The sequence below is a fragment of the Melanotaenia boesemani genome, chromosome 2 (assembly GCF_017639745.1).
Source record: "Melanotaenia boesemani isolate fMelBoe1 chromosome 2, fMelBoe1.pri, whole genome shotgun sequence".
Lineage (NCBI taxonomy): Eukaryota > Metazoa > Chordata > Actinopteri > Atheriniformes > Melanotaeniidae > Melanotaenia > Melanotaenia boesemani.
This window is the reverse complement of record NC_055683.1, coordinates 38,586,661-38,610,451: the sequence shown is the minus strand read 5'-3', so window position 1 is coordinate 38,610,451 and position 23,791 is coordinate 38,586,661. Positions and strand designations below refer to the sequence as shown.

General features: G+C 41.0%; 1 protein-coding gene across 1 annotated transcript in view; it reads left to right on the top strand.

Moving 5' to 3' along the window:
* The window catches only part of LOC121628274 (NLR family CARD domain-containing protein 3-like), a 28,963-nt gene extending 9,118 nt beyond the window's left edge, over positions 1 to 19,845 (top strand). The window contains exons 7-9 of the mRNA XM_041967279.1: positions 6,660 to 6,833; positions 18,976 to 19,025; positions 19,157 to 19,845. Coding sequence (XP_041823213.1) covers positions 6,660 to 6,833; positions 18,976 to 19,025; positions 19,157 to 19,728 — 796 coding nt within the window. The 3' untranslated portion in view covers positions 19,729 to 19,845. The remainder of the gene's footprint in view (positions 1 to 6,659; positions 6,834 to 18,975; positions 19,026 to 19,156) is intronic.
* Positions 19,846 to 23,791: the final 3,946 nt, after the last annotated feature.

Sequence of the window (23,791 nt, the reverse complement as noted above, 5' to 3'; positions counted from 1 at the left end):
TTATAAACGGAAACAGACGTGGGACGTGCGTCCGCATGCTTTGTAAATCTGGAAGTTTTGTGCTGCATTTCCTTGTTTCCCTGCGGACGCCGCCTGTAGTCTGCTTTGCTACGCTCAGGTTTATAAATGAGGCCCCAGATCTTCTGCAGGTATATTGCTCTGCCACAAATAACATCCACAGACTGAGAAGAGATTTAAAGATGTGTGAAAAACATTTCACATGTAGAAATGGTTTATCAGACTTTCATGTAATTATCAGTCCACACAGGTCTTTGCTGTGAAACCAGCTCTACCTTTAACACTTTCATTTCACGGTGAACTGAAGATGTAGACGCTGTTATTAATTAGATTAAACATGTTTGTGGATAGTGAGATATTTGTAGCTGATGGGAGATATTTGCACAATCTCTCCTATAAATGTTAGAAAGTCAGATAAAACTTGTGGATAGAGAACTAACAATGAAACTAGATTGTGTATCTCCACTTTTCAAAGCTCCCCATTAGAAGTTCAGCAGATATTCTGTCTGTACAGAGCAAATTCTGGATTTGTTATTTTGAGGAATGTATTTTAGTTGTTCATAAACATTAAATGTAACATAAGTTTAATACAAATATTATTCATTTTGTTCAATTCCTTCTCTTCAGACTGAGTGAATGTTCCTCTCAGATGAAGGATGTTCAGCTCTGTCCTCAGTTCTCAGCTTCCAGTCCTCCAGGCTGATAAAACTGGACCTGAGTATAAAAAATATTTGACTATATTTGGTGGCAGATGTAGCAGCCGTTTGCTAAGAGTCAGTGAATTCTGGGCTCCATGTATGTCAAGCCCGGCTCGTGAGAGACTTGACAAACAAGACGCGGAACAACGAGGGATGCCAATTACAGAGATTTATTTAGAAAAGGTGCCTAAAGTAACTTAACAGTGTAACCTATGTGTACAATCTGTAGCATCAGTCGTGCGTGGAAGTGTTGGTTGTAGAGAGGTGTTGAGTGGGAAAGCTAAAGTGGAAGAACTAATGAGTGCACAAACAAAGGACACAGAGTGCTGCAAGTGAGCAGGCCGGCGCGAAGAGAGACCCCCGCAGGTGGAGAAGGCCTGGTATTTAAGCCCAAACGGGCCACGCCCCCGCCAGGTACCGCGGGAAGACCGGAGCAGCATACTGGCCACCTGAAAAACGGAGGACAGAGGCGGAGAGAAGGAGGAGGAGGCAAAACAAAAGACAGAACTAGAAGCAGAAGTCTGGGGTTGTCACAATGTATCACTCGGATCTTGACATTGTCTTAGAGACCTCACGGATTCTGCAGCTGTGTTTGAGATGTCACTTTTTGTAATAAACCTTTTTTATTCATCACCTGGAGCTTTTTTTTTTGTTTGTTTCCCAACCATTTTTGTAATATGACCTCCTTCAAAACGGCTGCACGAACCAGAAAGGTCACCTCACAATGACATCACTAAGGCTGGAAAACTGGGTTGGACTTTCTGGAGCGGTCCTTAACTGGTTCAGGTCCTATTTAGAAGGCCGGAGTTATTTTGTTACGATCGGCAGCTATGAATCTGAGTGAGTGGCCATGACTTGTGGAGTCCCACATGACTTGTGGAGTCCCCCAGGGGTCAGTCCTTGGACCTCTTCTGTTCAACTTGTATATGCTCCCTTTGGGTCAAATATTACAGAACTATAGCATTAGTTATCAAAGTTATGCAGATGATACACAACTTTATGTGTCTCTGTCACCAGATGACTGCAGTCCAATAGACTTATTGTGTCAGTGTCTGGAGCAAATAAACACCTGGATGAGGGAGAATTTTCTACCATTAAATGAAGACAAAACTGAGATTATTCTGTTTGGTAGCAAAGAGAAGAGGGTCAGCATTGGCAAACACCTGGAGACTCGGGCTTTTAAAATCACCAACCAAGTTCGTAACCTGGGAGTGTTGATAGACTCAGAGCTGACTTTCAGCAGCCACATCAAAGCTTCAGTAAGAAGCTTTTTACCAGCTCAGAAACATCAACAGAATTAAAAATTTAGTTTTACTAACCCTAGTTAGTAGGTAAGAGATCTGAACACATCACACCAGTTTTGAAATCTTTACACTGGCTTCCAGTCAGTCACAGAATAGATTTTAAAACCCTTCTGCTTGTTTACAAATCCCAGAATGGTTTAGGCCCAGAATACATCTGTGATATGTTCAGAGAATATAAACCTAGCAGAGCTCTTAGATCCAAAGACTCTGGTGAACTAGTCCAGACCAGAGTCCAGACTAAACATGGAGAAGCAGCATTTAGGTGTTATGCTGCAAACAAATGGAACAAACTGCCAGTGGAGATTAAACTTTCCCCAAATGTAGACATTTTTAAATCCAGGTTAAAAACATTTCTTTTCTCATGTGCCTATGCATGAAATCTGCACGGTAACTTTTTTTTAACTTATCTTGCTTTTAATCATTTTAATGTAATTTATTATTTTATTGTGATTATGTGTTGATGCCTTTTACTATTCTAAATATCTGTAATATCTTTGTTTTATGTAAAGCACTTTGAATTGTCCTGTACATGAAATGTGCTATACAAATAAACTGCCTTGCCTTACCTAAGTTTTTAAAAAGTGTATTTTCTCCCTTTAATGTCGCTCATCCATCTTGTTGACCTGTGATTTTGGGTTCTCCATGGTGAGAGGTGGATCACAGCAACCCAGCTCTCTTGTTCCTCGTCTTCATTCCACCTCTGCAGCCTCTGTGTTGACAGCAGGAATTTCTATTATTCTGGCCAATAAGGCAGCTGACTGCAGGACAATCAGCTGACATCTGGAGTAAACAATCAGAGCAGCATGAAATAGTGCTGCAGTCCCTTGACTCAATGACAGGAACAGTCCTGCAGCTAAATGAACGGCAAAAAATCTCAACCAAGCTGTAGGAGTGGGTGCAGCTTCAATGAAAAGTAAAATATAGAAAGTAACAATTAAGACAAAAAGCTGGTTAAAAGTTAAAGAAACAGGAAAAGCTAAGGAGTGACTGCAGCAGGCTATACACAGGTTGGTGCATGCACTAACTGTGTGTAAAACTTTCTCCATCATTTTATCTCCCTCTTTCTCTCCAGGCTCAAATTCATATATAATGTTAAAGGGATGGAATATTTATTTCTCCAAAAGGAGGGCAGGTAGAAAATGTATGAGAACCACTGAGTTATAGCTGCTGTTAGAATGAGTTTGTAGTTGTAGTTTCTATTAAAAATAAAACATGGTCTCTGGTTTTTGTCTCCTTTCTTCTTTCTCTTTTGTTCTTTTTGCTATTTTCCATCTTCTTCTGTCCCCTCCGGTCGGGTCCAGCAAGATTACATAGATTCCGTGATTCAAAGTAAATAAATAAATAAATGAATCACATTATCAAGAGGAGCCTTACCCATAGGCCTCCCCTTGGCAGAGCAAATTTGTTCAGCACGATACAGCAACCAGATTATCATTTTGCTGATATGATGCTGGACAGGACAAGTTAAAAAAAAAAACAAAAAAAAAAAAAAGAAAGAAAAATAAAACATGGTGACAAGTGCACTGGTTTAGCGTGACGCGTCTTTGATACAAATCCTCATGTTTTATCCTGCCGCGGTGATTGGGTTCAAATTTAAGTTGGTGAGCTGCAATATTTTATCAATAGAAAGTAATTATTTATCAACAGAAAATAATTTTTGTCAAGAGAAAACATGTCAACTAGTAACTTATCCGTCAACGGAGATGATTCTGTTATTTTGTTAACAAAAAGCATCTTGTTAACAGAAGATATTAGCCTACTTGTTGAAGCAGATTTAATGGTATTATCGGTACAACCCTGGATGTTTGAGTTTGCTTTTAAAGTTGTGAGCGGTAGACGTGAACGTGCATTGAAGTCTCGTAAAGCCCATTTATTCACAATTTGCTGCTGTTTGTTTGCTGTCGTAGCCGTTGTTATAACACGACACACACACAGTGTGTTTGAGAACATTTATGGTTGTTTTTTAATAAAGGGTGTTTTTGTTTCCCCTGTTAGGCTGAGCGGTACTTTAACATAAGGTGATTGTACTGGTTTGTTTAATGTGGGATTTTGTGAGTGTTTTTGTTCGTGTGTCAAGCGGCTGAAGCGTTGCGTTTGGGAATGCTGCCGTAGTTCTGGTTCTAAGACGGTCAGTCTGGTTCCAGGCTATCGGTATTTAGGTACATAAATACCCACCGCTAGAACGCACAGAAGACTAGGGTTGAGTTTAGTATAGTCCCAGAGAAGAGGTAGAGGGGAATTAAACAAAAATAACACACTGTATATGTGGAAACATAAGTTATAAATAAATAGATAAATAAATAAAGGCTGTGTATAGTTGGACATTAGCAAATATTTTTGTGGACACTGGATATTTTTTTAATGAAAAATACAGTTAAATGAAACACTTGGGAAGAGACAAACAAAACTTATAGCTAAAGCTTTTGAAAATAAAGTTAAAAGGCTCCAAGGAAAACGTCAAGCAAAGGTAAAAAGGATCAAAGGTGCAATAAGAGAAATTACAGATCTTATGCAAAGTGCTGGTAATGTTGGAAAAATACAGTCATGTCTTGAAAATATATCAAGCCTGTATGACCTTGAGCAGTATATGAAGGGTCAACACAGAGATTTAGTCCGAAGTTGTCAACATTTGCCTGTTTCTCAGGGATATTCAAAGGCAAAGTCACTACTTCAACAGCATTTTGGTGATCCATTCAAAATAGCTTCTGCCTACATTGATAAGGTGCTTTCCTGGCCAATGGTTCAGGCAGAAGACATCAAAGCTTTACAAGCCTGTAGTTATTTGTTACAAGAATGTCGATATTCCATGGGAAATTCTTTGAGTGACTTGAATGTTCCATCAAATATGTAAACCATTATAAGAAAGCTTCCTTATAAGTTGTGGGATCAGTGGAGAAGCATGGTTTGTGATATTCAGGAGAAGTTTTACCGTAGAGACACGTTTCAGTATATTGTGCAGTTTGTGGAAAAACAAGATAGCAAACAACCGTCTTTTTTGGAGATATCCAAGATGAACCTGGAATGAGGAGAAAAGAACTGAAAATGGTCTCAAATTGGTTCAAAAACTAGAAGCAGTAGTTTTGCCACAACTGTAACATCTGTTCAGAAGAGAGTGGAACCTGTAAATAAAGGAGAGAAGAACTCGTTAGTTTGTTTTGTGGAGCTGGTCATTCTTTGGATATTTGCCTTCTTCTGGATAAAAGGACACAAGAAGAGAAGATGTCTTTTTTGAAGGAGAATGGGACGTGTTTTGGTTGTCTGGGCACAGAAGTAAAGATTACAGAAAACGTCTGACGCATGTTCTCCATCTCTGCGTGGGTTTTCTCCGGCCAGTGTTGTTTTTGGCAGACAGTGTTAAAAAAACATGAGAGTGACCGCTCTCAGCTTCCGTAGGATCATTCTGTGTATTTTATTTCTCTTGATAGAAACCACAGACTTACAGATATACATGTGTTTATACGTAGAATGTGACTCAGCAACAATAAAGCGTGGCATAAGGAGAAGTGTGTTGGACTGGTGCTGTATACCTCATCTGTTCTGACTGGACCATCTGTGGAGGCTGCACATATATAAATCAGTGTCTAAAACTCATCTCTGAGGTCACAGGTTGGTCCTTCTGACCTGAGATTATTTTACCATCACCTCTTTTACCAGTTAAACACGTGTAAATGAAACAGTCAACAAACAGTAAGAACACTTGCGTATTAAAATGGATCCACACCTTGCTTTCAATGCGCATATCAAATACCTCTGTAAGATTTCTTTCTTTCATCTTAAGAACATTGCAAAACTTTGCTCAACACTTTCCCTGGTGGATGCAGAGAAGCTTGTCCATGGTTTTGTCTCCTCTAGGCTTGATTATTGCAATGCACTCCTCATCGGGATCCCTGACAAGAGCATTCAGAAACTACAATACATTCAGAATAGCGTGGCCAGGATCCTGATGAGGATGCGAAAGCAAGACCACATCACCCCCAGCTTAAAATCTCTTCACTGACTTCCCGTCTCATTTAGAATCGAGTACAAGGTCTCTCTCCTCACTTACCAGTGCATCCATGGACATGCCCCTACCTACCTACAGGAACTTCTTTTCCCTCACACTCCTTCACGTTCCCTCTGGCCTGCCTATACAAACACCCTCCGTGCCCCCAGGACTAAACTTCGCAGCATGGGTGATCGAGCCTTTTCAGCCGTTGCGCCAAGGTTTGGAACGCCTTACCAGAACATCTGAGAGGCTCACAGTCTCTAAATGACTTTAAACGAAACTTGAAAACCTATCTTTTTAAAAAAGCTTTTTGCTAGTTTTTAACTTTTATTTTGGTTTAATATATGTGAACGATTGTAGTGAAATTTAATAGTTGTTCTTTTATCCTTTACACTGTTTATTACATTTTTATGATGTGTTTTGTATGTTACTAAAATCCATTGTAGCACTTTGAGATTCCTTGGAATGTAAAGTGCGTTACAAATAAAATTTTATTATTATTATTATTATTATTATTATTAACACTATGAAACAGGTAAAACACTGTGGAGTTACACCTGATTTTCTCTACAGGTGTTCTTTGAGTCTACGTTCAACATGAGTGCTGATTCAGTCTTTTCACGTCTTACATTTTCTCTGTAACTTTCTCTCCAGGCTGAGTGCGTGTGGTCTCTCAGAGAGAAGCTGTGGACCTCTGTCCTCAGTCCTCAGCTCCCAGTCCTCCAGTCTGACAGAACTGGACCTGAGTAACAACGACCTGCAGGACTCAGGACTGAAGAAGCTGTGTGGTGGACTGAAGAGTCCAGACTGCAAACTGGAAACTCTCAGGTCAGGATTCATCAAACTAAAAGTTTAAAAGAGTTTTTAGTCATGAGTAACAAACTTGTGGAAGCTGTTTGTATGAATGTCAGATGTTTGTGTGTCTCTGATTTAGGTCTCTTACACCACAACGTTTTTCTTCATACTCCATGTGTGCACAGGTTGCTGCTAAACTAGTAGAACATGCAACAGTCACATGACAGTTAAAGCTAAACCCATCTTCAGTCTCGTTTTTATTTCCATTTATCGGTTTTAAAATAAAGAAAAACATAAAACTTGTATAAAAAGAGGATAGACAGACTTTCTTTTATGGGATGTAGATATTTGTGAAAAAATATGTAAAATAAAAAGAAAAAAGTCCATAATTTCCAACCTAATGACAAGAATATTTTAGCCACGTATTTAGAGGCATTGTGGAAGGTCCAGAGAGCCACTTGCAGCTCCAGAGTCGCAGGTTGGAGACCCCTGATGTAGTGTTTGTAAACCAAAATTTACTGCATTTTCTTTTTATCAAATCAAAATGTATTTATTTGGTAGGGACAAGTATGTTTCATGAGTCATGTCACACATGACAGCATTTTAGCCAAGGTTAATTCTCAATGCCCGTCCCTAGTTAGGCTTTTACACAAAACACAGACAACAGTGACTGTACACACTACAATACAAAACAATGAAACATCACAAATACAACATGGGACGTTCACATGTCTCATTCCTCAATAAAACACTATAAAAAAATAAAACAATGTTTTCAGTTATCAGCACATACAACAATCCCACCCATTTAACACCCACACAGGAAATTACAGTATTTAAAAATTAGTACAGTCCTACAGTCCCAGTTCTTAACCTGTCAAGCCCAACGGACCCACCGGTGGGTCCTACAGGTGTAAACACAAGTTCATGTGTGTAAAAAAGTTACTCTAGTGACGTTAGGATATTTTATTTATAATGTGTCTTAAAGAAGAATACCTAATGCCACTAAATCAACTCTTCAAGTGCATTTGGTCAACAAAGAATTTGTTTAATAACAACTTTAAAATACGAATGCCACAAACAACAGCGCCAACATAACCAGTAACACCCGAAACAAAATGCAACACAACGCGTGATCCGTTTACTCCACCACAACATATTGGGTATGAAATGAAACTAGAAAAGCTGCACTTTCATATGATACCAAGCATAAAAAGATATTCACCAAGCACCTCATGTCAGTCTCAAAACAAGCACAAAGCTAACCGTCGCATATCACAGCAGCCTTATCAGATAGCATGTTTATCACCAAATACACCAAATCCCAAAGATATTCTCACAAACAGCCACAATTTTTATTTCCTTGCCTTTTTGTGGTCATTTTCAGTCTATCCACATTGTTCTTCGAAGAAACTCACAGCATAGTAATCCATAATGGTGAAACTGCGTCATGGCCTAACATGTCATATGCTCCCATTCACAACCATTTTGTTGTCTCGTGGGTCTTGGCAGTGTAAATAAAGTTTGGTCAAATTCTACATCTTACAAACCTTTCGACGTTATGTTACACTTGAACGACACTTTATCTGTCAGGTATAGAAACTTGTGCGTAAACCAAGGAGCATCATTGCCGTGGGCCTTCTTTTAAAGGAAAGAGACATTTTGCCTGAAACAATGCAATTAATCACAATTATTTTTATTATTGCCCAGCACTAGTTAAAACTTTATTTCCTAAACCTGATAAAGATAATTTACTAATAGAACACACTTTAAATAAATGGTTTTGACAACTTAAGTTAAAAAAAATGCACAAATAAATATCAGAATGTTTCTATAATGCTGGGAAAATAACATGGAGAGGGAAATTCTGTTGGGATGCTTGTTTTAGGAATATAAACTGGCATAAAACGTGGCTCTTTCCTTTTAAATTCTGTATCTCAAACAGAATCCGAGAATTACACTTAAAGAAACTACATAACTTAAACCCATCTAACACATTTATCTCAAGGTTTAGAGACATTGATAACAAACGTACCTTTTGTAAAACTGAACTGGAAAGTGTAACTCATTGTTTTATAGACGCAGTTGTTATGAAACTGGCATCCAACAAATCTTCTGGTTGTGACAGTCTTACAGCAGACTTTTATAAATCCTCTTGGAACGACGTTAGACTCCTTATATTTCATACAATACAGGAATGCTGTTACGACCCAGTTCAGGGGTATGAGAGGCGTAACAAAAGAAGAGAACTGCGGACAGATGTTCATGAAGTAAGCTAACAGATCTTATTGGAACAAGTGGAAATGGAGAACAAACAAATGGTGGTAAATGAAAAGTGTTGGGGTAAGCAAAGCTGCTCAAAGCAAAAACAGAAAATAACCGCTATGGTCTAACTCAAAATCAGCCAGTTGAAAGCAAAAGCCAGAAATAACCAAACGGGAGGATGGAAACTGGCCTACTAATCTAAGTTAACGAAGAGTGAAGCAGTTTCAGTAGCTATGCTGATATAAAGCTCTACATACAATTACAATTACAAAACTAACCTAGCCCAGCACATTCTAACTTTAACAACTAACTAATTAACAACTTTAACTAATACAACTGAAAGAGAAGCCAAAAGGGCTTTACGTATTACCAAACACCAAACAAAGATAACAAAAAACAAGACTGTCAGTCAGCAAAACGAAGAACACAAAAGACAAACAGTTTTAATGCTGTTGGAAACAAATACTAATCTTACTTGTAACACATAAATAGGAAAAAAAAGAATTACTGCCAAGCATGAAACAAGTTCTTATAACACTAATCCCAACACAAGGTAAGGACAAAGACTACTGGACACCCTGAGACCAATCACACTATTAACCACAGAGTAGAAACTCTTATCAGGAAACTTGCAGCAAGACTTCAGACCGGTATAAATCAGATCATCAGTGAAACACAATCTGGCTTCCTTGGTGGAAGAATAATTTACAGTAACATCAGGTTGGTCCTGGACTTGAATTTATGAACCAGTTTTCTAAGACACCAGCTGTAAAATGAAATACTGATAAATGTGAGATATTTGCTCTACATGACCAAACAGCTCAGTCAGTTTGTAATATCACAATTAAAACTGGAGTAAAATATGTGGGTATCATTATCACAAAAACACAAGAAACAAGAGAAAAAGAGCATGTAAAAAAAAAAAATAGAAAAAATTAAATTTATTCTTAATTCATGGCTTCAAAGGGACACGACTATATGTGGAAGAGTGCTCCTATCTAAGATGGAAAGTTTATCAGGTTATTTATCCTGCATTCTCACTGGAAATCTCTGAAAAGATAATCCAACATATTAACAGCATTAATTTCAGCTTTATTTGGAAAAATAAATTCCACTAAGGAAAGCAGAGTGAAAACCATCGAGGACGGTGGTGTAAACCAGGATCAGAGGTTTAGGGGGACTGAGCACCCAGACAGCTGCCCAGCCAGGCTAGAGAAATTTCACTGTTTTATATATTTTAACACAATTTCATTCCCACATTTGTGACAGAAAAGCAAAACACTTCTGTGACTAAATCATCAAATCTGTTAAAGGTTATTTCAATGTTGAGCCACAGCGGAAGAGGAATGGATGGAATCATAAAAGAAACTTATTATAACTCTAATTTCTGGAGGAAGACGATTCATTCAGCAACTCCTCAACACACACATAAACAGTATGGATGTTTCCGGAGTAAACCAGCCACCTATAGCGAGAACCAGAAATACCAAGAATGGACCTTAGATTTGTTTTTTGTACTTTAATTTGAAATACAACACACACCATGTAAATACGTTAACAGAAAAGGAATTTTTCAGTCTATTTATTATATAATACATCAATAAAAATACACTAAAAATGTGCTTGAAATCTACTAAATAATAATATTAATAATACATATATTACTACTACTACTACTACTAATAATAATAATAATAATAATAATAATAATAACACAGTTACAAAAGAGAGGCAACCCTGCCGATGGTACCATATCTGCATGTATGTTATTTTTGTGTGGAAACTGCAGATTATTCCTTGTATGTCGCTTCATTGGAAAATCTGTGGATTATTTTCTGGTGTCCAGTCAGTTAGCTGGTCAGTAGCATCTTGGCTTTAACATGACCACATGCACATACATAACAGCAGCATCTCTCATTCCAGTTCAAACAGAGGACAGTGGTACTGACCACTGCTAACGTTTCTTAGCTAGAAAAACGTTGGCTAACTCCTACCTACCAACATAAAGAGTAACCTAAGCTTAAATGCAGCAAACATGAGGACTGCTGATGATAAGAATGTGTTGGTATTGAGTGGTAGAAGTTAAGAATTGTGCCACATCTCCTGGTTTAAGCCAGGTTCTTCCACCACTACAGCAGACACTCAGGAAGGCAGCATCGCTCTGTGCAGAGAGCTCAGAGCCCGAGGTGGGGAAGGCAGGCGGGATCACACCATGTTAGAGAAAACAAGAATAATATTTTTCTTCTTAAAATATTATGTTTCAACCAAGCACAGTATGGTTTTTACACATTTCTAGTTTATTAAAAAGAACTAGAAATGTTAGGGGTGCTGGGATTCAGTTTAGGGGTTGTTATGTAGATAGATGAGCAAACCAGTTGGTTTAGGTGCTTTACGGTAAACAAGATGGTGTATGGGTCAGAATACAGGGAGGAGGCGGATGGCGTATCTTTATCTTGAACTGTGGGTCCAGCTCCGTTTATTTACAGTAGTTCAGCTCAGCAGTGTCATACCAGTCCTGCAACAACAAGCAGACATCAGTCAGTAACTGGACTCAATATTACAGGCTGTGTTACACAAGCATGATACACACAATACCCTCAAGCAGACCTGCACTAAACAGTAACATATAAACCAGCAGGTCTGAGGATAAACATCCTCCTGCCTGAAGAAGCCCAAGCAGCTAACTGGTCCCCACGTAATGTCAGCATTACTATTAAGGAGCGTCTCGCTGGCTGGACTAATCCAGATGGAGCGTTGGTGCCACCTGGTGGCCAGCGCGGGTATACGTCCACGGCAGCATGTGCAGCTCACGCTCTCCCGTCATGAACATGGCACCGTGTCTCCTTTCCTCCTAACGAAACCCTCACCTGCACCGTGGAAGAACACGGATATCTAGGCAGACTTATGGAAGTGTCTGCTGACTAACACCCAAACATCCACCTAACAGAGACTCCGCCCTGTTACGGGTAAATGTCTGAGCTTAACTTCGCTCGTATCAGATAGAACTGAGCCAACAGGAAATCCTCACTTTCCTCATCGACTTAACACACAGGATAATGAACCAGCTGACATAAACCTCTGTAGGACGTCTCACGTAGGCAGAGGAGAACTTCTACAGCAGAACTCGTCTGCTTCACTCGTGGCTAAAACCGGAACGAACCCCAACTCTACTACGTCACTTCCCCCCCACCGTCACAGAGGCTCAGTCCTACACACCCACAACTCAGTCTTTACTACAGGGGCTTCAGCCCCCACAATGAGCTAGAAACGCCTCTGGTGTACACGACATAGACTTTGTTGTAATGAAAGGAGCTTTAAAACTTAAATGCTTAAATTCCTTTACTAGACACAGAGATTCCTTCTGGTTCTGCATTCCCAGGGCAGTTTTCCAAAAATGGGAGGTGCTGACTTTGTACTACGATGTGACGATGATGATACGCAAACTACCTGCAAATTATCAGATTTCCACCAGCAAGTTCTCCTCAGAATCAGAATCAGAATCAGAAAGGTTTTTTATTGCCATATGAGTGAACAGGTTCACATCATTAGGAAAATGCTGCGGTACTTGGTGCAGACATAAAAACAATATAAGTTATAAGTTTAAGCATGCAATAAATATAAAATAAAAATTTTAAAACAAAATAAAGTCTCTACACTTTAACACAAAATTACAAAATATACAGGATGGGTATGGAATTAGAGCATAATCCAGAAAGTATGCTAAAGTGACAGTAAAGTAGCTTTGGTATGTTTGTCTCTTTTTGCATGAAGCACAGGTCCTGTGACTGAGACAGAGCGTTTATGGCCTAGAGTTCTTGTTCATGAGTCCAACAGCAGAGGGGTAGAAACTCTTCTTGTGGCGAGAGGTTCTGGTCCGGATGGACCGTAGCCTTCTGCCTGAGGGGAGTGGCTCAAAAAGTCCATGACCAGGATGAGAAGGGTCGGCTGCGATCCGGCCCGCACGGCCCAGTGTCCTGGAGGCGTACAGGTTCTGGAGAGATGGGAGAGTACAGCCGATCACCTTCTCAGCAGAGCGCACGATACGCTGTAGCCTCTGTACGTCCCTGGTGGTGGCTCCAGCGTACCACACGGTGATGGAAGAAGTGAGGATGGACTCAATGATGGCTGTGTAGAACTGCACCATTGTCTTTGTTGGCAGGTTGAATTTCTTCAACTGCCTCAGGAAGTACATCCTCTGCTGGGCCTTCTTGATGACAGAGGTGATGGTGGGCTCCCACTTGAGGTCCTGGGTGATGGTGGTACCCAGGAAGCGGAATGAGTCCACAGTGGTGATGGGGATGTCAGTCAGGATGATGGAGGGGAGTGGGGCTGTGTGCTTCCTAAAGTTCACAATAATCTCCACTGTCTTCTGGGCGTTCAGCTCCAGGTTGTTGTAGCTGCACCAGGACACCAGACGTTCAACCTCCATCCTGTAGGCAGACTCATCCCCGTCAGAGATGAGTCCAATAACGGTGGTGTCGTCCGCAAACTTAATAAGTTTGACAGACTGGTGGCTCGAGGTGCAGCAGTTGGTGTACAGGGAGAAGAGCATAGGAGAAAGTACACAGCCTTGGGGGGTGCCAGTGCTGATGGTCCGGGAGGCCGAGATGTTCTTCCCCAGCCTCACGTGCTGCCTCCTGTCCGTCAGGAAGTCAGTGATCCACCTGCAGATGGGATCAGGCACGTTCATCTGGGACAGCTTGTTTTGGAGGAGGTCTGGGAGGATGGTATTGAAGGCAGAGCTGAAGTCCACGAACAGGATCCTGGCGTAGGTTCCCGGTGAGTCCAGATGCTGCAGGATGAAGTGCAGGGCTATGTTGATGGCGTCGTCTACAGACCTGTTGGCTCTGTAGGCGAACTGCAGGGGATCCAGGAGGGGGGCCGTGAGGGATTTGAGGTGGGACAGAACCAGGCGCTCAAATGACTTCATGACCACAGAGGTCAGTGCCACAGGTCTGTAGTCATTAAGTCCAGTGATCCTTGGCTTCTTGGGGACAGGAACTATAGTGGAATTTTTGAAGCAGTCCGGCACGTGACACGCCTCCAGTGAGGCACTGAAAATGTCCGTAAACACTGGGGCCAGCTCGTTTGCACAGTGTCTCAAGGTGGCTGGAGAGACACCGTCTGGGCCGGGGGCTTTCCGGGGGTTCACACGTTCGAACTGCTTCTTCACCTGCTCTTCCCCAATGGAAAAGGTTGTGGGGGTGGGGAAGGAGGGGGGCGTTGTGGAAGTCCTTGATGATGCATTCTCCTCTGAGGCGGGGTAGGAGGGGGGGTAAGAGTCTTTGTTGTTGTTGGGACTGGGGCTGGTGGAGGTGTGAGGGCTGCCTGATGGTCCATCAAAGCGACAGTAGAATCCATTTAAGAGGTTGGCTGTTCGCAGGTCGTCAGTGGAGTGGGGGGTTTTGGGCTTGTAGTTGGTCATTTGCCTAAGTCTTCTCCACGCTGAGGCCGGGTCGTTCTCTGAGATTTCCTGTCGCATATTCTCAGAGTGCTGTGATCTAACAGTGTCCACTTCCCTGCTAAACCTGTATTTAGCCTCTTTGTAGCAGTCTTTGTTCCCACTCCTGAAGGCCTCCCTCTTTTCTAGCCACAGCTGTTTGAGTTTAGGAGTAAACCAGGGTTTGTCATTGTTGAAACTCACCCTGGTGCGTGATGGTATAATGCTGTCCTCGCAGAAGTGGATATATGAGGTCACAGTGTCCGTATACTCATCCAAACTGTCCGTGGCAGCCCTCATTGAGTCCCAGTCTGTAGTCTCCAAACACGTGCGGAGCTCCTCCACAGCCTCGCTGGTCCACTGTTTTATTGTCCTCACCACCGGTTTGGAGAGTTTCAGCCTCTGCCTGTACGCGGGGATCAGGTGGATCATTTCGTGATCAGAAAGACCGAGTGCAGCGCGGGGCACTGCGTGATAAGCTCCGCTGATCGTGCTGTAACAATGGTCCAATGTGTTCTCCTCTCTGGTCGGGCATTTAATGTACTGCTTATATTTGGGAAGTTCTTGGCTCAAGTTGGCTTTATTAAAGTCCCCAAGAACAATGATGAGAGAGTCCGGGTATGTCCGCTCCATGCACAGTATCTGGTCCGCAAGTGCACACTGAGCTACGTGCACGTCCGCGTCTGGCACGATGTAAACAGCGGCCAGTATGAATGAGGCAAACTCCCGCGGAGAGTAAAACGGTTTACAGTGAATGAAAAAATATTCCAGAGAGGGAGAACAGTGCTGAGCGATCACTGTCATGTCCGTACACCAGCCACTGTTGATGTAGAAGCAGACACCTCCACCTGTTGCCTTGCCGGAGAGAGCTGCTTGTCTGTCCGCGCGGAGAAGATGGAATCCCTCCAGCTGTAACGCGCAGTCCGGGACCTCCTCACACAGCCACGTCTCCGTAAAGCACAAAACACAGGATAAATAAAAGTCTCTGTTCGTGCTCCTCATCAGTGCTAGTTCGTCTATTTTATTCCTAAGTGAGCGCACATTGGACAGGAAAATTCCAGGTAAGGGCGTGCGTAATCCACGTCGCCGTAGTCGCACGAGCACACCAGCTCGCTTCCCTCTCTTTCGACGTCTCACTCTCCGGATCAAGGTCTGTATTAAATCTGCCGCCGATACGACAAAAACTGGAAATAGATCCACTGGTGTTGTTGTCCTAATGTTCAAAAGCTCTTCTCTGGTGTAAAAGTACCCAGAAGAATGTCCAGACACACAGTTAACGCACAAAAACAGACAAAACAATGCGCACCTAAGCACCAGGGCATCCGTTCGCGGCGCCATCTTGGTTAAAAAAAAAAAAAAAAAAAAAAAACTCCTCTACTGGAAGTTATTGTTCTACCATCATGTTACACCACACAATACACCCCTTTGGAACAACCGATGCATCCTATGGAATAGAAAATCAATGTTCTTAAGAACTCGGATGGAAAGGGAATCTGGTCTATCACCCACCTAATGGACGATACAGGTGAACTATTAAATGATCCAGATTCCTGGAATTAACTGAAATTTCACTGCACAATTCAAGAGTATAATAAAGTTAAAAGCAGTTCCCATTACTGTGAGAAGAATGATCCAACAAACCAGGGAGCGTTCTGATATTCCAGTAGAACTGAAGCCGCTCTGGATCAGCGGTGACACTTGAACAGTTTGACTTCAATAACAGATTCATTGGAAACGGCTTAACAGCCACTATGACCCTTTCCACTTAAAAAGAAAGGACATTCTTAAGGACGATGATACAGAAACATCAGGAAAAGAAGGAAAAGATATTTGTCTCATCCACTTCTACCTACAACTAAAGAAGTGTCTTTAAAATCCTAAATGGAAGATTCCCATCACACAACTTCCTACATGAGAAATTTAACTTGGAGAACAACTCATGTGGATTCTGTGAGACAGAAATGGAAACAACAGAACTTATTTTTCTACTGCAAACAAGCGTATGAATCTCGGACGTCTTTCAAAGTGGCTTCACTCAGAAAATATCCCAGCGCCCCTCTGAATATGTGCTGAGTCACTGCTGGAACATTCAAGGAGAAGAAGTTGGAATTTCTTGGGAATAACTTGATCTGCTGGCCAAACATTTTATTGATAGATGTAAATCTTCCAGAACTAAACCCACTTTAATGGTTGAAGAATGAAGTGAAAATCTTCTCAGAATGTCTTTGTAGAAAATGAAAAGAAGACAAAGACTTCTTTCCTGGATGGACTTGTTCATGTTACTAGGCTGAGACCCACCTGCTGTTTGTTCTTAATCCCCTTTCTGTTCTCCTTCATGTTATTCCTCTGAGTTCAAGAGCCGCCTTAACACATAGAACACGGATAACATGGATATAGTGGCTTTTCCCACATGTTTGTAGACATGTTGTAAAGCAATAAAGCTTTATTAAAAGCAGCTTGTTTTCTGCTTCCAGACAGTAAACATGTTGGAAAGAAGGTGAGAACGATGTTCTGTGCAGAACAACTCATGAAATGAACATAGAAGGAAGAACATCGTTACTTAGTTTGAACCAAAGAAAAAAATGAGGCACTTTTGTCCATCTTTATATTTTAGGAGGAAAATTCCACATCCATAAAAGTACATTTCACAATCCAACAGCAGCATTTAAGCTGTTTCTGATTGAAGCTGATTTTACTTTAAGTCTCTAAAACTGGTTTCTAATCAGAAATGCAGATCAATAATTAATATTCATTCACAGCTTTTCAGCCAATAAACTCTTACAAATACTATTATTATATATAGAATATTATGAAGTCTGTCACGCCAGTTTTTCTTTCATTTCTATTTCTATTTGTTTACTTTCTATACTTTATTTTATTTTCTACTTTATTTTTCCTCTTTGTTCCGTTTCTTTCTTCATGTGCATCTTGTACAAACTGGACTGGATTTACTTTCACTGTCTGTTTATTGTTTGTCAGGTTTGAATAAAGCATAAAAACAATGAAGACACAAAGACAATAATGTGAGACAGGTCCAGTTTCTCTGAACATCTGATGACGTTCAGCTTTAGTTTCACAGCAGTTCTCTCAGAGTTTCTGTCATACGTGTTGTTTTCTGCAGCCTGTCAGGATGTCTGATCACAGAGGAAGGCTGTGCTTCTCTGGCCTCAGCTCTGACCTCCAACCCCTCCCATCTGAGAGAGCTGGACCTGAGATACAACCATCCAGGAGACTCAGGAGTGAAGCTGCTGATGGCTGCACTGAAGGATCCACACAGACTCAGGTATGGAGAGGCTGCTGCAGCCACACAATGTCTGATAGAGGAGGAAGATCTGCAGACATTTTCTCTGTCCTTCACTCAGTCCTGCTTCATGCTGGATATGAGTGTTATATGAACCATCACACATGTAGGAGCCTTTTTCCTTTGCTCACAGCAGATATGTGAGTAGGAGAGTCTCCAAGGAGAACATCTGCAGGAACAACAGTGAAAACTGTCTGTTGCTCAGAGTTTCTTCAGTCTGGAAACATCTCTGCAGGTTAAAGGGACATTCTGTCATAGAAACATCTTTTCTGTCCTCTGACCCTGGATCAGACACAGAGATGCTCCAGGAAATGTTAGCTTAGCTTAGCTTAGCACAGATGTTTATAAAAGCGTGTGAACAGTCATGTTCTTGTAAAGTTCTCTTTAGAAATCAGTCCATGTGGAAATGTGCACGTGTTGATCAGACCTGTATTCCTACCTCTGTATAGATACATTTAAACACATGATGGATGAAAAGCTTCCCATGAATGATGATGCTCAGTGATTCTCCCACTTACTGGAGGCTCCTGATGCTGAATCACAGCAACAGACCCACAACATGAATTTAGATGAGACACATATAGAGCAGGAAGTATTCTGGTCCCTGAAGACTCCTTCCCTCTAGATTCTTTCATTCATGTCGTCTTCTGTTGGTGCCGCTGCTCCGTGCAACGTCACACATGAGTGTCGTTGCAGTTTTTATCACTTTCCTTCAATTAGCTGCACACAGCTGATCACAATGATGGAGACAGTCAGTGGAGCCCCTCCCCCTGATCTGATCTGAAAAGAGGAGTTAGACAGGAAAACACAAGTTCTTTACTTCCTCATGCTCCTGAAGTCTGGCTTAGTGTTTGATGATAATAAGACTTCAGGGCAGAGAGAAGATGCAGCTCTTGGTTAGATCAGGAGTTTCTGCAGAGTTCTTCATCTGTGAAGAGATGAAAAGGAGAAGATGGTTGAAAGAAGAAACTGGGACTTCCACAAAGCAGTTTTCTTGGTGTGGGTGTGGACCAATCAGCTTCCTGATTCTGCTCCTTCTAGACTGGAGATGCTCCAATCAGGTGGACGTGTCCAGATGTTGGACTGTTCCTTTCTCAGTGTAGAACAAAGTGTGTATGAGAGCCATGTAATGTCCATGTTAGCATGCTCTGACCCCCTCCTCCTTTCAGGGTGGAGCCTGCTGGAGAAACATGGTTGAGACCAGGAGGTGTGAGGAAGTGTAAGTGTGTTTTTTATTGGATTCATCACATTCAACCATCTTCACACTGTCCCATCACTCATTCATCAGTCAGCATCAAAGTGTCAATAGATCAATAACTGCAGCTGGATTGTGTTTGTTCTCTCCATCAGATTCCTGTCCACTCACCATCCACATGAACACAGTGAACAGAAACCTCAAACTGTCTGACAACAACAGGAAGGTGACATATGTGAAGGAGCTTCAGTCATATCCTGATCATCCAGACAGATTTGACTTCTGGCCTCAGCTGCTGTGTGAAAATGTTCTGACTGGTCGCTGCTACTGGGAGGTCGAGTGGAGAAGAAACGTTTTTATATCAGTGAGTTACAGAGAAATCAGAAGGAAAGGAGACAGAGACTGTTTGTTTGGAAGGAATGATCAGTCCTGGAGTCTGAGATGCTCTGATGTTGGAGGTTACTCTGTCTGGCACAATAACATAGAAACACGCATCTCCTCCTCCTCTTCCTCCTCCTCCTCCTCCTCCTCCTCCTCCTCCTCCTCTGTCTCTAACAGAGTAGCAGTGTATGTGGACTGTCCTGCTGGCTCTCTGTCCTTCTACAGAGTCTCCTCTGACTCACTGATCCACCTCCACACCTTCATCACCACATTCACTCATCCTCTCTATGCTGGATTTGGGATCTGGTCTGGTTTCAGGTTTGGTTCCTGGGTGTCTTTGTGTTGAGTGTAAAGAGTGTGATGGTAGCAGAGAAACTCTGACTGGTGAACAGATAGTTCAGTCTGTACATGTCTGTCTCTTTCACTCAGAAACATCTTTTCAGATTCATGGATTCAATCAGTTTGTGTGTGAAACTCTTCTAAATGATTCCTTGGAAACTTCTTCCTCTTCCAGTCCTTTAAAGATGGAAGCTGTGCTTCTTCCAAGATCCACATGTTGTTTCCAGTCAAAGCTTCACACTGAATATCAGGATGTTGTGTTGACTTCATGTCAGCTGCAGTTAGTTCCACTTCATGATGCTGGAAATGAAAATCCTCCCAGTGTTTCACTCTTAGTTTGTTTGCTTCATTCTGTCTTTATTTGGACTGTTGTAGCAATCCCACGTACTGTACAGCTACAGGGTCTCCTTATGTGTTCACTAGCAGGAGGCTGTCGACCATCCTGTGTGAAGCAAGCTGCATGTCACAGCTCATTTCTGTTTTATTTGTACAGACTGCCAACAGCTATTAAAGAGCAACCAGCAACGTGGTCCAGTGTGGTCTTATTCATCATCACGCATATGAACACAACGCAGACTATATAAAGAGTCACGGGTGTGGACTCAGTCAGGAACTGAACTGAGAGGACTGCTGGAAGTTACATATTAAGTTTATTCAGAAAAAAATAGCAAGAAATACTGCAGTTCTGACCAAATCTAAACGTTTCTCGGATCAAAATATCTTTATATTCTGTAGGGAAGAGTGGGGTAATTTGTGCCAAGGGGCAAATAGTGCCCCCCTGTTATGTAGAAAACCATGTTAAAAATTGGTTATGTGACCACATATTTTTCAAGCAGCATCCATTTCACTCATCCTACAAAGAAGGGAGACACAAGGCTTGAGAGGGAAGCACATTTAATTTCAACAAACAATTTTTTATCCTCTAGAGTAAAATTTTTACAATTAAGGTTTTTTTGATTGCTGTGTTTGAACCAGTGGCGTCGTCAGGCGATTTTCCCGGGGCTTTAGCCCCAGGTCTTTTGAGTCTAGCCCTGGCAACAAAGACCAATGTAAATCACTGTATAGATGCTGTTAAACTTAACTGCCACCTGCTCCTCCAGTCGCTCCGCTCCGTTATTTCTCAACAACCACAGGCTACACACACACACACACACACACACACACACTCACTCACTTTCACATTCAGAGCAAGGCTGGGCTGTGAGTTGGAGGGTCTGATTAACCCTGTCACTGACGTTAAATTACGTTACTGGGTGTCAGATTACAGCCGATAGCCAGGGCGGGTATGTGTGCGCATGTGCAGAGGAAAGAGTAGCAGCAGTCCGAGCGCAGCAAACCAGAGCTAGCAAAATGGAGAGAAAATCTAAAATAAAGCAGCTACAACTCCTTAGGTTTTTTAGAAGAAAAGTAAAGGGTAAGATATACAGTATTGTCCCAAATATGTGTACTTTTTGTTTGATACAAGCAGATCGCCGTCGGAGGTCGCTACACAAGACATTATGTTACACGCGCGCAGGTGTCAGTGTGTGTGCGCATCTCGGGGAAACTTCAAGATACACGACAGAGAGATCAGCTCTGACATGTCATGTTGTATATCCTACACAGTCTATGTGCATATCAAATAAATAACACCAGACTATTTAGTTTTTAATAAAAGAACTTAGTATAAACTGTTTATTGAGTAAATGAAACTTAAAGGACTTCTGCTGTGACTTGCTATTGCATAGAAATCAGATCAGATTCAGTTTGATCTGGTAGGGGTACTGTATAATGTTAGGGGAAACACTGATAGTTTTTTTCGGAAGATTAGTTATGGAAATTGGGGGTTGTATTATAATCAGGGTTTGGAAATGTAAGTGTCTACATTAGCCAGCAGTCATTCTGACTTTTACAGCATTTTTGTTTAGTTATGCTAGTGCTACCTAAGCTGCTATCCTTAGTTAGCATTAATGCAACTGAACTGCAACATCTCAACACAAATGAAAGCTGCACATTTAAGTACAAATTTTAACAAAAACATGTTAAATTTTCATATCTTGAATCATGATTGCTCATGCTCTATAGCAGGGGTTCTTTTTCAGCACTTTACCCCATTTTGGAATGTTTTTTTTTATCCAGTCTTGTAACCTGGACCGGACCAGGGCAAGCCACATGTTAAGAAATGATTATAATGGCAAAAATGACATGGGAAATACTTCAATAGTAATGCTTTCTATGAAATATTATTTTGTTCTTTCATGTGAATTTTATTTTTATTTTTTTTTACTAATTATTAATTACTCAAAGTTTTCATCACCTGGACATAGTACTCTTTCCATTTCTGAATGCCGTTTCTAGATAGCCAGGAAAGGTTAATGCTTTCTTTGTGCTGGAAGGTGTTGATTTTAAAAATTTGTATTATAATACAACATTGTATTATCATAAGCTTGATTTGTTTTCTGCTTTTTGATTTCATTATTTTGCAGAGGGTAAAGATGAGCTACAGACAAAGGAGGAGCCAGCAGGAGACATGTCCGAATCAGACATGGACATTGGTAATAGTTATTTAGCTTAGTCAAAGAAAGATTACAAGCATTTTGTGGCATCTGGTTCTTTGTTTGACTCTATAGGAGCTGCCTCAACGACTCCCTGTATAAACCCTCAAATGTTTTCTTTTTGTACCTTCTACTGTGCAGCAAGTGCAACAGGCCCTCAAATGTTTAAATCACAGAAAACCTCCTGGACCAGACTTGATAGCGCCTTATTTTTTTTTTTTAATGGCTGCTAATTTTGTTGCACAGCCTCTTAAGATACTTTTTAATGTTTCGATTGAAAGTAAAGAAATTCCATCAGTTTGGAAGTCAGCTTTTGTTGTTCCGATTTTAAAGGGAGGTGATCCGGCAGTTTTAACCAACTACAGGTCAATATCAAATTTGGGCATTTTGTCAGAAATTACTGAATCTCTTGTTTGTGATCAATATAAAGAATTTTTATATTCAAATGAGCTTATTTTAAATTTGTAATCAGGTTTTAGGGGGGGAAAAAAACAGTCCTGCTGCTGTTGAAGAACTTTTGTAATACTCCTGGATACATTTTGTATTTGCTGCAGCCCACTTGTTTACATTAAGATATTTATTTTTGTGTTATACTTTCACGAGTGTAAATCTACAAACTTAATTTGATGTCATGATTTTATAGAGGGTAGGACAGATTAAATGAAGACTGGTGAGCTAGCACAAGCAGCAGGAGCACCAGAGGCAGCAGCAGCATCATCAGCAGTAGTAGTAACATTAGGTATGGAAACTGGCAACAATTATTTATTATAACATTGTGTTATACATAATGAATCAGTGGAGGATATTTCATTACAAAGCTCATACATATAAAAATAAAATTAGAAGCAAATTAGAAATTAGAAACATTTCAATGACAATGTGCACAATTGAAGCCATAATAATTGAAATAATAACTAGTTTTGTGGGATTTCTTTCCCATAGTGTTCAGGTCTATTGCTCATAAGCTATTCTGGGTGTATGTATTTTGGGATGACTTGTGGTAAAATGTAACTAATGTCCCATATCCCTGTTGTATTGGATTACAATTTGAAACCAATTATATGAGGAAGTAGTTGTTTTAAGGCTGGTGTGCAATAAAGTGTGTAATATTATCTGTTTTCATCACAGATTATCCAGAGATGAGTGAGGAGAAGATAGTCAAGGATATCAGAGTGTCAAATATAGGAACTGTAGACACAGGCCCAGAAAGACGAAAATTCAAAGAATACCCATTCACAAGCTTCGCAGAGACGGTCATTCCAACAAAACTGGTTTGACTCATTTGAGTGGTTGGAGTATTCTGTACGTCAAAATTCTGCATTCTGCTACTCCTGCAGGATCTTTGGAAAACAAGCATCAGGAGTTAAGAAAGATAGTCTCATCAGCTTAGTTGGTTTTTCCAACTGGAAAAGAGCATTGGACAGCTTCCGAGAGCATGAAGCTTGTGCACGACACAAAGCCTCAATGCTTGCCTGGAAAGCTTATAAAGCAAGTTTGACAGAAGGCAGTGTCATAGAGAGGATGAATGTGGCAGGC